The 14,373-nt window shown below is 42.7% G+C and overlaps 1 protein-coding gene across 2 annotated transcripts in view; it reads right to left on the reverse strand.

Annotated features, from left to right (window-relative positions):
- The window catches only part of SPON1 (spondin 1), a 248,651-nt gene that overhangs the window by 96,674 nt on the left and 137,604 nt on the right, over positions 1 to 14,373 (reverse strand). For both annotated transcript variants that reach the window (XM_025848450.2, XM_073882884.1), the window contains one exon: positions 13,636 to 13,784. In XM_025848450.2, the coding sequence (XP_025704235.1) occupies positions 13,636 to 13,784 (149 nt within the window). The remainder of the gene's footprint in view (positions 1 to 13,635; positions 13,785 to 14,373) is intronic.

The following is a 14,373-nucleotide window of genomic DNA, read 5'->3' on the forward strand; positions in this document are numbered from 1 at the left end:
ATAAATAAAATCTCAAAAAAAAAAAAAAGAATAATCACTTTTTTGAATAGATATTGCAAAAACATGGTGCAATATTCAAAAGGCACCTTGGGAATACGATGGAAGGTCCCCCTCCCATTCCTATCCCATAATCTCTCAGTTCCCTACCCCCAAGGCAACCACTATTCAAGTTCTTATACACCCTTCAGGAGATGTCGGCATACGTCTTGAAAAAGATAACGCAAATGGGGCACTCTATAAATACTCTGCTGCACTTTCTTTTTTAGCTAAACGATTTGTCTTGACAATGTTTAATTTCAAATTCTCATTTTTATTTAACTGGTCACCTATTAATGGATATTTAAATTTTTTCACTTTTTCTGTTATGGTGTTCAGTAAATAGCACATTCCTATGTGTGAGTCTTTCTGCATATATAAATTCCCAGATATTAACTACTGAGTCAGAGAAATGTACCCCCTGCAAAGTTGTACCAGTCGGTACTGCTACAATCAGTTGGGAAAGTGTCTGCTTTCCTACACCTCTATCAACACATGGTTATCAAAAGCCTAATAGATCAAAAATTGCAGCTCTGTGGAATGAATCTGCATTTTCATAATTGTGAATGAGGCTGAACATCTTTTAAAATATCTAAAAGCCATCTACTTGCCACGTGTTTTGATAATTTTTTCTATTGCTTTATTGATCTTTTAGAAAGCAACCCATAAGAACTCCTTATGTATTAAAGAAATTAGCCCTCTGTTTATTGTATGGGCTACAAATATTTCCCCCACTTTGTCCTTTACCTTTAAAATTTTCAAGTATTTTCTAGAATTAAAAAGCTGTTTTTAGTTTCCTTAATCAGTCTTTTCTTTTATGACCTCTGTGTTTTGTGGCATGCTTAGAAAGGACTTTGCTTTAGAGTTTAAAAATGACTCTCTCATGTTCTCTTCTAATGCTTTTATATCTTCATTTTTTATTTTTATTTTACCTTATTATTTATTTATTTTTAAAGATTTTATTTTTTAAAAGATTTTTTATTTATTCATGAGAGAGAGAGCACGAGAGCATGAGCAGGGGGGAGGGTCAGAGGGAGAAACAGACTCCCCGCTGAGCAGAGAGCCCGATGTAGGGCTCGATGCAGGGCTCGATCCCGGGCTCGATCCCAGGACCCTGGGATCATGATCTGAGCCGAAGGCAGACGCTTAACCAACTGAGCCACCCAAAAGCCCCTTAAAGATTTTGTTTTTAAGCAATCTCTACACCCAAAGTGGGGCTCAAACTCACAACCCCGAGATCAAGAGTCACATGCTCTTCTGACTGAAGCCAGCCAGGTGCCCCATGTCTTCATTTGTTAATACTTATATCTTTGATATATCTGGATTTTATTTTGGTTTAAAGATTGAATTATGGAGCAAATTATTTTTCCCCCATGGCATTCCAGTTGTGCCATTACCATTTATTAAATAATCCATCTTTCCTCAACTGATATGAAATTATACCTTTTTCATATACTTACTTTCAAATGAATTTGGTTTTATTTCTGCACTTCCTATTAGATTCTATTGATCTGTTTATTCATGCTCTAGTTTCACACAGTTTTACTTAATGTGGTTTTATAATATAGTTTTATTTCTATTTATTTTTATTTGAGTATAGTTGGCACACAATGTGGCATTAGTTCCAGGTGTACAACATCGTGACTCAACAACTCTATACATGATGCCATGCTCACAAGTATAGCCACCATCTGTCACCAGACAATGCTATTACAGTATTATTGACTGTATTCCTCATGCTGTGCCTTTTATTCCTGTGACTTATTCATTCCCTAACTGGAAGCCTGTACCTGCCACTCCCCTTCCCTCATTTTACCCATTCCTCTTACCCACTCCTTGCCCTCTGGAAGCCATCAGTTTCTTCTCTGTACTTATAGGTCTGAGTTTGCTTTTTGTTTATTTATTTGTTTTTTTTTTAGATTCCACATGTAAGTAGAATCATATGGTTGTTGTCTTTCTCTGTCTGACTTATTTCGCTTAGCATACTACCCTCTAGTTCCATCCATGTTGCCACAAATGGCAAGATCTCATCCTTTTTTATGGCTGAGTAATATACCATTGTATGTGTGTGCACATGCGTATCTGTATCTCTCTCTCTCTCTCTTTTTGTCTTTTTTTTTGGTTATGGAATGGTAGGATCCATTTAATGGTGCATTGATTGATTTTCAAAGCCCTAAAATACCCACAAAAGTAAATTTCAATGTTGGCAAGAAACTACTTAAGTTCAAAGAAGTTTCCAGGAGGATCTGGGATCTACCCAGATTTCCTCAAGGGCCACATTTAATGTGAAATGACAAATCTCTCTTTATGAATGTTAAGCTGAATAAAATGTTTAGTATGTTTCCCCCAAATCCCATTCCCTCTTTGAAACCCATCAGGAGTCAACATTTGCCATTCTCTTAAATTCAGGGCATTTGGCTGAAAGCGCTATTGCTGTGTCTGTCAACACCTTGACAACGCAAGTAGTACCAGAGGTGGGAAGAAGAGTTCCTGATATTATCATCTACAGTCCGGGTCTCCTTTTCTACTCCAAGGATGTCCACACAAGGACACTGTGCTTTGATGAAGAAACCTATCTAAATGGTACACATCAGTGGAACTGTTTTGTATCCAGAGAATATGGGAAATATCAGTTGTACTATGTAACATTATAAAGCAGTAAGCAGTGACATATATATATATAGAGAGAGAGAGAGAGAAAGAGAGAGAGAGATCATATCTTCTTTATCCGTTCACCTATCAATGGACACTTGGGTGGCTTCCATATCTTGACTATTGCAAATAATGTTGCAAATAATGTTGTAATAAACATAGCAGTGCTTATATCTTTTTGAATTAGTATTTTGTTTTCTTTTGGTAAATACCCAGTAGTGGAATTACTGGATCATATGTTATTTCTATTTTTGATTTTTTGAGGAACTTCCGTATCAATTTACATTTCCAGCAATACTGTACAAGGGTTGTTTTTTCTCCACATCCTCACCAACATTTGTTATTTTTTATACTTTTGATACCAGCCACTCTGACTGGTAGTTGTATCTCATTGTGGTTTTGATTTGCATTTCCCTGATGATGAGTGATGTTGAGCATCTTTTCATGTGTCTGTGGCCCTCTGTATGTCTTCTTTGGAAAAATGTCTATTCAGGTCCTCTGCCCATTTTTAAAGCCAGATTATTTGCTTTTTTTGTGTTAAGTTGTGTAAGTTCTTTATATATTTTGGATATTAACCTTTAATTGGATATATCATTCGCAAATATTTGATTTGGCTAGTGTCTCTCTCCCCCCTTCCCTTCAATCATTACTATCTTTCTGACATTTTCTGGCTATTCTTGACAAGTTAGGTTTTCATTTCCATAGAATCAGCCTGTATAAGTTAAAAACTTGTTTGATTTTTGGGGGAAGCATATTAAATTTATGGGTTAATTTGGAGTATTGGTCTTTTTACAATATTCAGTTTCATATCAAAGTTTTCTCTTTGTTTATTTAAATAACATTCATTTAAAAAGGTAACATGTGTACGTATAAATAGCGCAAAGGGGTATATGATAAAATGTGAACAACCTTTCAGTTCTGGCCCATACACTCCCAGTTTGCTTTAGAGACAATGAGTTTCTGGTGTATGTTCATAGAGATATCTATGCACATAAAATGCTATATGTGCATGTAATCATTTGGCTCTGACCCAGCTGCCTTTTTTCCGAGATGGCAGCAAGCTAGAGACACTGTCCTGCTTTGCCCTTCCCAACAATATATACTGGGGAACATTTTATATCAGTACATACACACCTGCCTTATTCTTTTTAATAGCTGCATGGTATTGAACTGTATAAAAGCAGCCAGAATTTTTAGTATGTTCCCTATTGATAAAAGATTGCTGCTTTCTCTTATTTTTTATAAACATTGTGGTAATGAATGTCCTTCCTCATATCCCTTTGTGTGAGAGTATTTCTTAAAGACTAACTCCTAGATACAGAATTACTATGTTGAGTTATAAAGAAAATATACACACAACAATGTGAATGTACTCAACACTACTGAATGGAACACTTAAAAATGGTTAAGGTGGTAAATATTATGTTATGTATTTCTTGCCACAGGAAGAAAAAAGAAAATGTTCAATTTTGACAGATATTGCCAAGCTGCCCTTTAAATATTAAGGCAACTTATTAATTATACCCCACTTAAATTTGCCTTCTGTTAGCCATGTTTTGGCTCTGTTGTAAAAATAGATTTTTTTAGTGAGTTAAATAATCTACAAGTTTTGGGTAAAATTGTCCCCATTTCTCTCATAGAGAGGTTTTCTGGAAAAATTCCAGGGATCAGAGAGGCTCTGCTGGAAAACTGTGGAGGTTGGGAATTGCTGCTAAGAGGCAGGCTCTGCTTCCTTCCAGCAAAGGCAGCCCGCGCCAATTTTATTGAAGAACAGGCATTGCTGAATCACTTTGGCTGCCTGTCCTACTGTGATTTGGATTTGTTTGAAGACTCAACTGAAAGCAAACAAGAGGTTTCATATGACTGAAATCATACCTTTCCAAGGATGTTCTAATTTCCATATCAAGTGTCTGTGACTGAGAATCTTTATTTAACTCCTTTCCCGGTCCCCACCTTTAGAATCACCTTATTTCTCTCAACCGCATGCCCACTTGGACCCACTCCATGGAGTTAAGCCTTGAATGAGATGGGAAGGACAAAGCAGGTATGGGTAGTGATATGAATGTGAGCCAAATAAAATTGGGCCCAGCTGGGGGCCTTGGGCGGATGGGTGACACACCTAAAGGAATCTAGCCAGCCTGACTCCAAGAAGCTTGAAAAGCACCACAGGTCTTTACTGAATGCCTTCTTGAGGAGGCAGCAGAGGGTAAATGACCTCACACAGTGTTTTGCAAAGTGGACTGCTAAAATACTACCTTTCGATGGCTTTTCTTGTAGAAATTCAATGCACAAAAAAGTCTTCTTTGGCCCTTTCCTTCTCTCCCTGATTTCCACTCCAAATGGCAGCTGCTCAAATATGTCTCTTCTCATTCCTTAAAATTCTAATACTGTCTCAGCTTCCCGGCCTTCCTTCTTCCCTCATTTCTCTTTCCTAGTCTTCACTCTCAGGCAGCTTCTGTGTAGCACACTTTACCTCTTCCAGTTGCATTCCCACCCAGTAAAACCAAAGCATCTTAGAAGATGGGAGGAAAAGAGGATGATAAATCCTTCAAGTTTGATTTTTTGTCCCAATAATAAGAGTAATAATAATGGGCTTATACTTTGACAGTCACTATATGTATATGATTCCACATATTACTTCATAACCAACATATGTAGTTTGTATTCTCATTATTGCCATTTTGCAGATGAAGACTCTAAGGCTCAGTGAAGTTTAGGTGACCTACTCAAGGTCAAAGACTTAGGAAGCCACATTAAAGCATAGGGCAGCAGGTGGCAAGGGCACCTTGTGGTCTTCACGGTGCTCTCCATGCCCATATCCTTTCTCTGCTCTCTCTTTTTCCAAATCCTCATGCTTGGGTCTAGTGATGCCCCCCTGGTCCCACTTCAATGGCTGAAACAATCTCTAGACCTAACATTTTCTTGCCCAGTTGGCTTAGCTCTGCATCCTGGGGTTCTGTTAACCTCTCCTCTCCTTCATGCTGTCTCTGTTTTCTTTAGTGCTCTCCTTCTCTCCTGCATGACTAACATGATACCCTGAATTCAGGTCCTTTGGCTATGGTTCAGTAACCTGTTCTAATTCTTGCCAATCCACTGCTGCCTTGAAATGTCGATCAATTTACCTTCTACTTTCTATTTTCTATTCCTTTTTTATTTCTATTTTCTATTCCTTTTTTAGTATAAACTGCCCTACCCCTAGTTCCTATATGGACTAACAGGTGGGGTGGTTCTTTACATGAAGATAACCACTGATTGGACTAGGGGGTAGATATCTGATACAGGGGTGCCTGTGTGCTGTCTAATGATCAATCTGTTTTTCTAGTGTTTCAGCTAAGATCCGCCAAAACAGCTCATTTGGCTATGGGAAGCCAAGGAAGAAAGTTCTATAGCCAACATTTGGGGCCATGTACAACATAAGCAAGCAGGGATAGCAGGTCTCTTGAGAAAGGATGGGGGAAGAGATTCACATAAGAGAACATAGAAAAGACTATGTGATTCTGGGGGTGGGGTGGGGTTAGGAGAGGGGGAAGAGTGATAATTTGTCTCAGCCTGATGCCTTCCAGTTACGGCTTTCATGAGGCTTTTTTGCTCTCAGTATTAACTTGTGTTCTCTTAAATTCTATTTTGTCCCTACAATAAAGTTTCCTTTGTTCTTGAGTTAGTTTGAGTAGGTTTCTGTTACTTATCATCAAGAAGCTTCCATTAGACCACCTGCTTCCTTAGGTTAGAAGCCTTGTCTGCATTTCCAACTGTTGGCTGTGTCCCATTGCATATGGGAAGATCTCCTGGTTTTAGTTCCCTCTAGACCTTGTTCTGGAGGTGGCACTGAACCAGCTTCTGCGGACATCCAGATGAGGCTGTTCCAAGGAAGGGGAAAATTCTGATGACAAGAATGGGGCTGGTATGGGTATGGAGTTTTGTTGTGGCTCCTTTTTGATATGAGGGTGTAGTTATTATCCTCAAATTGTTTAGGGTCAACTTTGGGACAGAGGGCTAGGGCATACGGGGAGATGGCATTGTTCAGCGGGGGCGGGGGGTGGGAGGGGCAGGAAGAGGCAGAGCCTGGGGAATGGCAAAAGAGTTGTATCTGTATTCTGTGGGCGTTCTCAGGCTGAGGAATGACATGATGAACTTGAACAATTAGAGTCACTAGCTTTTCTAGCGCCTGCAGAGGCTTTTCCATCTGAGGACAACCCCTAATTTTACTGAGGAGGAAATGAAGACCCAACAATGAAACCATGGCATACAAGTAGCATTCAGTGAGTGCTTTCTACAGGGAAGGCTTTGCTCCAAGAGCTTTACACATATCAGTACACTTAGTCCCCATGGTAACCCTCTTAAGTTGGTACTATTACCACCCTCATTTCACAGAAGAGGAAACTGAGGCACCGAGGGGTTAAGTAGCTTGCCAAAGTCACACAGTAAGTGATGGAGCCAGGATTGAACACAGCAAATATTGACTCAGAGCCAATGCTTTTAGTTATTATACAAGTACTGAAGATTATGGGAGCTTTACTGTTACAAACAAAAGCTGGTAATGAGAGTGTGCGTGTGTGGGTGTGAGTGACTTTCTCAACCAAATGAGGCAGCATGTCATGATCCATGGAAAACATGAGAAATTAGGCAAGGGTTTTAATTAGAGGAAAGTCATCATGTTTTAGAAACTCAAAAATCAGGAAAAACAAATGCTCGGTAGACATATGATTTAAGTGTTTTAAAGGAGACGAGAAAAGAAAATTCTCAAATCCTTTCTGCAAGTTCCCAGAGCCCTATACACTATTTAAACTTTAAAGAAAAAGAACACCTGCTTGTTTATTGATTCTTATGCCACAGGTGGTGTGATAATCCTGCTGGCTGGCTTAAGTAATCTGCCAAAGCAAGGCCTCCTGAAATGAAATAATTGATGCCTATTTTAGGGCCCACCATTATCTGACCTCTTACGGTCAGGTAAGTCTTGAATCCAGACTTATATGTTATCTAAGTTATATATACATAACTTATATGTCCAGACTTATAATGTTATATAAAAGCCGGAGTGTTTTTTCCTGGAGCATGTGCCATGAGTGAGTGGCCATTCAACCCTCATGGTTTTATGCAAAAAACATTCATGGCTTGCTTGTCAATGAGTCAGTTCAGATATTTGTTGAGCACCTACTATGCATGAGCGTAGTGTTAGGTGCTGGAGATATTAGGTGGCCAGCTGGAGACACGAAACACTGAACTGATGCAAAAGCCCAGCTTTCTCCCTCCTCCTTCACACACAAACATGTTAGACAAAATACAACGGGCACATTTTTAAAAATACATAACTGAAAACTTAGAAACATTTAGAAAAATTTCCTGAATGCTGGCACTGGGGAGGAAAGTCTAACCCAGAGTAGTGAGCAGCCTGACCTGCTGGTGGCCTGTGGGGGCCACAGACTGGGATGCGGGCCCCAGGGGCAGGGGTGGAGGTTTCAAAGCCACATGAGGAGAGAAGGGGAAGTCTTGAGCTGGCGTGAGATGAGATGTGGGAAGACCCCAGTGGCATCAAGCTAGACATTTTGAAGGGCTGCCCTGTTTATGAACAGGGGATGGGGAAACCTTCCACAAATCACCTCAGGAAGGCGGCAAGGAAGCTTGTGCTCTATCTGGGCCCCTGAGTAAAAATTCTCCTTCAGGGATCGGAAGCCCTGGGCTTTCTCATATGTAAAAGCAGAGTCCATATTCACACTGGGTGTTCAGGGGGGAACTCCAAGCTGAGAAAGGACATAAATATGTGGGTTGACAAGATGGAAATACGCTGTCCCCCCAAGCAAGCACCATGCTTTGAGCACATAGGATGCCCACCAGAAAAAAAAGAAAAGCATCTGCTGGAGGTGAGCAAACAACCCAAAAGCAAAGGAAGAAACTAGTGACTGGGAGAGACATCAAGTTCAATTCAAAGGAAGATTAATCCCTAAGACCTGGAGATAATAGAGTAATCTGAAAGAGACAATTAGACATATTTAAAATTGAAGAGATAAAAGAAAACATAATAAAGTGACAGAGTAGGTATTAACAGAAGCAGAGGTGGGTTTGAAAAGGAGACTCCAGCACCTGCCTTCAAGGGACACACCGCCTACCTGGGAGACAGAAAGAAATGGCAGGGACGATCCAGTCTAGGAGAGGGTCTGCACAGGGAGCTAAGGAAGCCGAGGGAAGGGACTCTGGACCCAGCTTTCCCAAGTGACATGGAAACTAACATGTGTCTCTGGCCATGGGGACAGGGGCCATGAAAGCCCGGGGTGGTTCAGAAAATGGCATGTCAAGGACTGCCACAGTCTAATACCTGCATTCCCCCAGCTGATGCAGAGATTCCCCTGAAGTCCAAGTACTTTATAGGGGAATAGGTGTTCATGGACCTGCCTCTCTCACCTCACCCATGAATTTCTCCAGCGAGGAGATGAAGGGCCCTCCATTCAACTCGGTCTCATGCTGGGCCACACTTACCCTCCCTCCCTCTCCTCTTGCCATACCAGTCTTCTCTGGATTCTTAAAGTATGACAAGCTCTTTTCCATCCCAGGGCCTTTGCACATGCTGTTGTCACCATCTGGAATGACCTTTTCCTTATGCTTTTCTTTTGGGTCTCAGCTTGATGGTCACTCCTTGGGGAGACCTTTCCTGGACACCCTAATTCCAAGGTCCCTCCCTAACACTGCTGTGTCATCTCTTATTGGTCTCTTTTTACTTACTTTCTAATTATTTAATTTTGTCCTTGTGTCCCCTGCTAGAACGTAGACTCCACACAGGCAGGGAATCATCTGCTCACTGCTGTATCTGTAATGCCTGGCATTTAGTGGGTGTTCAGTAAAGTTGAGTGGCTAAATGAATACACTCAAGAAACATTCATGAAGCAGCTAACACTGCCCAGCTCGGAGGATACAACGATGGAAGCACAGATTGGAACTTTGCAGTTTAGTGAGGGAGACACATCCGACAAGAACTTAGAGTAAATGTGATGGTGGTGACGACAGGGGAGGTACTGGGCGCTGTGTGAGCACCTGGCAAGGGCACCCATTTTGTACAGAATTCGAGAAGGCTTCCAGGAAGAAGCAACATTTAAGCTGAGCCCAGAAGGACATTTAGGAGTTCACCAGGCCAAGGGGAGCTGGAAGATGTTCCAGGCTGAGGGAAGACCCAGACGCAAGAGGGGCATGGCTCTTTGGGAAGACTGAACACGGTTCTGGATGGGTAAAGCTTAGAGCTGCAGCAAGAAATAAGACAGGAGAAGCGAGACAACGCTGGATCATGGAGGGGTTTCAAGCTATGATAAGGAGCTTGAACTTGAGGACATCTTAGTCAGAGGGAATGGCATAATCTCATTTGTGTTTTATTGAAATGGCCCTGGAGCAGTGTGGATAAGAGGAAGTCAGGGAGATCAGAAAACTAGTGCAGGACATGAAGATGACTTAGATGGAGCAGTGGTGACAAGGGAGTGAACTGGTTGTATTTAGGACAGACGGCCAGAGTTGGGGCAGGGGAGAGAATAAAGGATGATGGGTAAGTTTCTAGCATGACCAACATGGTGAATGGGGCGCCATCTTGGGGCCATGTCTGGCAGAGAACCAGACACCTAGTACACACACCATAAGTGTGTGCTTGATAACGTGAACTGGCGTGAGATGAGATGTGGGAAGACCCCAGTGGCATCAAGCTAGACATTTTGAAGGGCTGCTCTGTTTATGAACAGGGGATGGGGAAACCTTCCACAAATCACCTCAGGAAGGCGGCAAGGAAGCTTGCGCTCTATCTGGGCCCCTGGGTAAAAATTCTCCTTCGGACTCAGCGCAACGTCTTCATAACAGTGAGTATATATCCGCTCACTGTTAGTTCCTGGCTCTACCTACAAGTGTGACCTACCGTACCCTATTGCCTCCACCCGCCTGGGTTGCCTATTTGTGACTTGTCAGTCTAGCCTGAGCTCAGTAGTTCTAATCCACAGTCCCTACTCACCAACAGGACACTCTGTTTCTCTGCTAAGAAGTGTGCCTTGCGCCTTTCCCCCACTCCCTCTGACCACCAGTGTTTTGGCAATGACACTACTGTGATTTTTCATTAATTTTCTTGGTTGTTTTGTAGTTATCGTAACAGTAAAATTTATACTCAGTAATATTATTACAATTTTCCTCTACTAATGGGATTATTATTTTTGTTCATTTGTGTTTGAAAGCCATTAGCATAAGATTTACCTCCAACAATATCTACTGTGATTTTTAATGCCCTTGAAACTTGCAAGTGAGCGATAAGTCTATAATAAGCGAATGCTAGTAAGCATATAAATGTCTTTCTTGGGAAAAGAGGGCTTTTTTTTTTTTTCATCCTGGTTGGACTCAGGTTCTTTGATAGAGAGATTGGTAGGATATAAGGCATTAAAGGCTGAGAACACTGTGTTAGTTTGTAGATGTGTTCAAACAAGTTTCCAGTTATTCAGAGGACACTTTTATATTCTAGGAGGATTCATATTCTTGCGGCTTTTTATGTTGCTCCTTACCTGACAGAAAAATGTAATAAATTATGTGTTTGCAGGGAACAATATTGAAAACTCTGAAATGTTTGGTAAAGAAGGGATCTGGAAATTACACTATCTGACTGACTTTCCAAGGGGCTGGGGGCTTGCTGCGCTGCTACAGAGCCCTGGAAACAGGGATTATCTCAGAGACTGGTGAAAGGAGTTTCTCTGTGGGACAGCTATGGGGGGCAGGGAAGTGGATGGGCAGGGCTGGCTTCAAGGGTGTGTGCCCAGTAGCCTCCCAGGGCCCCATGCTATGAAATTCACAACATCACCACCTTAGAATTCTTAAGTCTTGAATAAGGACCCCACTTTGCATGAGGCCCTGCAAATTATATATGTGGGACTGTGTACAAGCATTGGAGCGAGGCAGATTTGAGTTCAAGTTCTGGTATTCTCTAGCTATTGACCGTGCCTCAGCTTCCTTATCTGTAAAACAGGGGTAATACTATTGTCTTCTCAGACTAGATGTGAGAGCTAAAAGTAGATATCCAGCACCAGGGGGCCTGAAAGGCAGTGACACACCCTCAGATATGCTCAGTGGAATTTTAACTCCCATGTGCAGTCCTCATCATTAAACTTATTATTATGACTTAATGTCGGGAATATTAGCCAGCTGGAATAGGCAGACTGTGGCACAGGAGCTAATCCCATGTGTCCTGGTTAGGAACATGCCAAGCAAAGAATGTTTCCCTAAGGGGGACACTCTAAGGCTGGGGGTCCCATCCATCAGCTTCCAACCTTTGTGCTGCTATAACACATGATAAATAATGTTTTTTGGCACAACCGGTCCCAGTTTCTCATGACTCATACATGTTTCTCTTCTCCCCAGAAGTCTCTCAAGAAAGACAATGAGGAGACTGGCATTATTATGAAGATGCCCTTGACCTTGACCTAATGCATTTGCAAACTTTAGTAGTTCAACTATTATTTGTAACAAATGTTGTTTTTTTTATTTTTTTACCACACCATACAGTGGGACTTGATAAGCCAGTGTACCACCCAGGAACATGGACCCTCGTGGTCCCAAACAAAGGAACCCCCCCCCCCCATGACAGGCTGGACAGACCAGGACCAAGCTGGAGCCTTCCATGGCTTGGCAGATGTTGTGCTGTGCTCTAGCCTGAATGTGTGATGCCAGTCACGAGGCATGGCAGCGAGGTCAGAGAAACACTGACTAGTTGGTTGGATACCCTTGTGATGAATAGCGTGCCATCTTAAAACATCTGGTTAAACATTTTCCCCCCAAGAATGTAGAAAAGGCTTTAAATCAAATTAATAAGAAACATAAGCATTTTTGGACTCTGGTCCAAAAGGATTCCTCAGGGGATTATAGGAGGAGTCATGGTGACTTTTGTTGCCTTCAGTTTAAGGTTTGTGGGCAGCCTGGAGTCCCGATGGGAGACTTCAAAGGGAAGCACTGGGGGCCTCAGCTGTGCTTGCCTTCCCGTGCTGCTCAGGCTTCTGGGCACATACACATCATGACACGTGGGCCTCCTGTAGTCTCAGATGTGGGACAGCCTCGCAGTGACCTGTGTTGTGAAATGACCACAGCCCAAGCGTGGTTTGCTCCTTCCTAACACCCTCCTGAGCACTTGTGGGCAGTGAGCCCCGACTGCCCACTGAGCTCTCTCAGGCCTGAAGGGCTTCCATGGGTGGCAATGGCCAAAGATGGCCCATCACCTCTCCACAGTGCAGCCGTGGATGGCCATAGAAAAGCTACAACTCTTCTTCCCAGATCCCTCCTTGGCCTCTTTCTAGTGCTTTGGATGAGGGAGGATAGAGCACTGTCAGTCAAACAAGTCAGAAGGAACAACGGGCGATTTCGTCCTCATCTCTCCACGGGATGAGGGGACCTAGATGATGGCACAGCTCCTGGGCCCACGTAACACAGTACGTACGTGGTGCATAGAAGATGCTTCAGTCTATAACTATTTATGACTAATGACCGACGAGTTCGTCAAATGCCTCAAGGCATGGTCACAAAAAGCAAGTGCTGATAAACAGTTTATTTGCATGGTGATTCTGAAATAGTGACTTCGGTTTGGACGACTTCAGTGTCACTCCGCTGACCCTCTCTCAAGGATCATAGCAAGAAAACTGAAAGCCACTGCATCAACTCTCAGGAGACCAGAGACACGGCATCCCATCCAGGAGGCCACAGCAGTGGCCTTTACCAAAAACTGGAGAAAACGCAAATCCGGTCAGGGAAAACCTGAGACAACAAGAGGGACCTGTGTGTCTCTGTCCTCAACTTGACTTAACCCGTCCCCCCCAAACTCAGCAAATAGATTTTGCTTCCTAGGGCACTGATCTTCCAGCACATCGTACTATAAACTTCAAGCCCCCAGAAAAGAAATCTAAGGGATGCTTTGACTCTGTTCCTGGTTTTTGGTCATTCTGTGATTGTTCTTACCTGTTGCCGAATTTCTTCCTCCATTTTCACTGGTGAGCCCAATTCTGCAACTTGTTTGACACCTTCGCTCGCATAGCCTCCGTACTCCCACAGCACGTAATTCTTGGAGTGGGATCCACCAATGATTGCAGACCAGTGATTGGCCCGACCTGGGAAAGCCAATCAGGATGCAGGGATCAGTGTGGCTGTGGCAAAAACGTGAGGCCCTTAAATGCTGGGAGGAAAGTGTAATTTGACAGTCATTCAATCGGCGCTGGTAAGCACCTACTCTGTGTTAGGCCCTGTGTCCTTCAGAGATGAATAAGACCATCTGTGGAAGCAAGAAGGTCTTGGGGATATGCAGACAGGACAACAGATCCTGAGCGAGACACAGAGGCAGCCCAGAATGATGACTTCTGTCTGGGAGGGTTTCAGAGAAGGGGACAACTGCGAGGCTTTGAAAGGCTGATCAGATGTGTAAGACAGAATGGAGAGGAGAGGCTATTTCTGGCAGACTCAGAAACATTGAACAACACTGTGTGTTTGGGGGGCCATAAGTAATTTAGTATTGCTGTGTCACCAACTGTCAGGGGAGAGGTAAGAAGCGATGCCAGAGAGGTAGGAAGGAGCCTGCTCATGGATGGCTCTGCTCTCAATGCTTCAGGAGTTCACATGTCATTTGAAAGGGTCTGAAACCACTGAAGGGTCCTGAGCAGGGCAATGGCATGATCGCATTTGAATTTTAGATAAACCATCCAG

Source organism: Callorhinus ursinus, unplaced genomic scaffold (assembly GCF_003265705.2).
Source record: "Callorhinus ursinus isolate GAN/ISIS: 27379988/994484 unplaced genomic scaffold, GSC_fseal_2.0 scaffold49, whole genome shotgun sequence".
NCBI classification, from domain to species: Eukaryota; Metazoa; Chordata; class Mammalia; order Carnivora; family Otariidae; genus Callorhinus; species Callorhinus ursinus.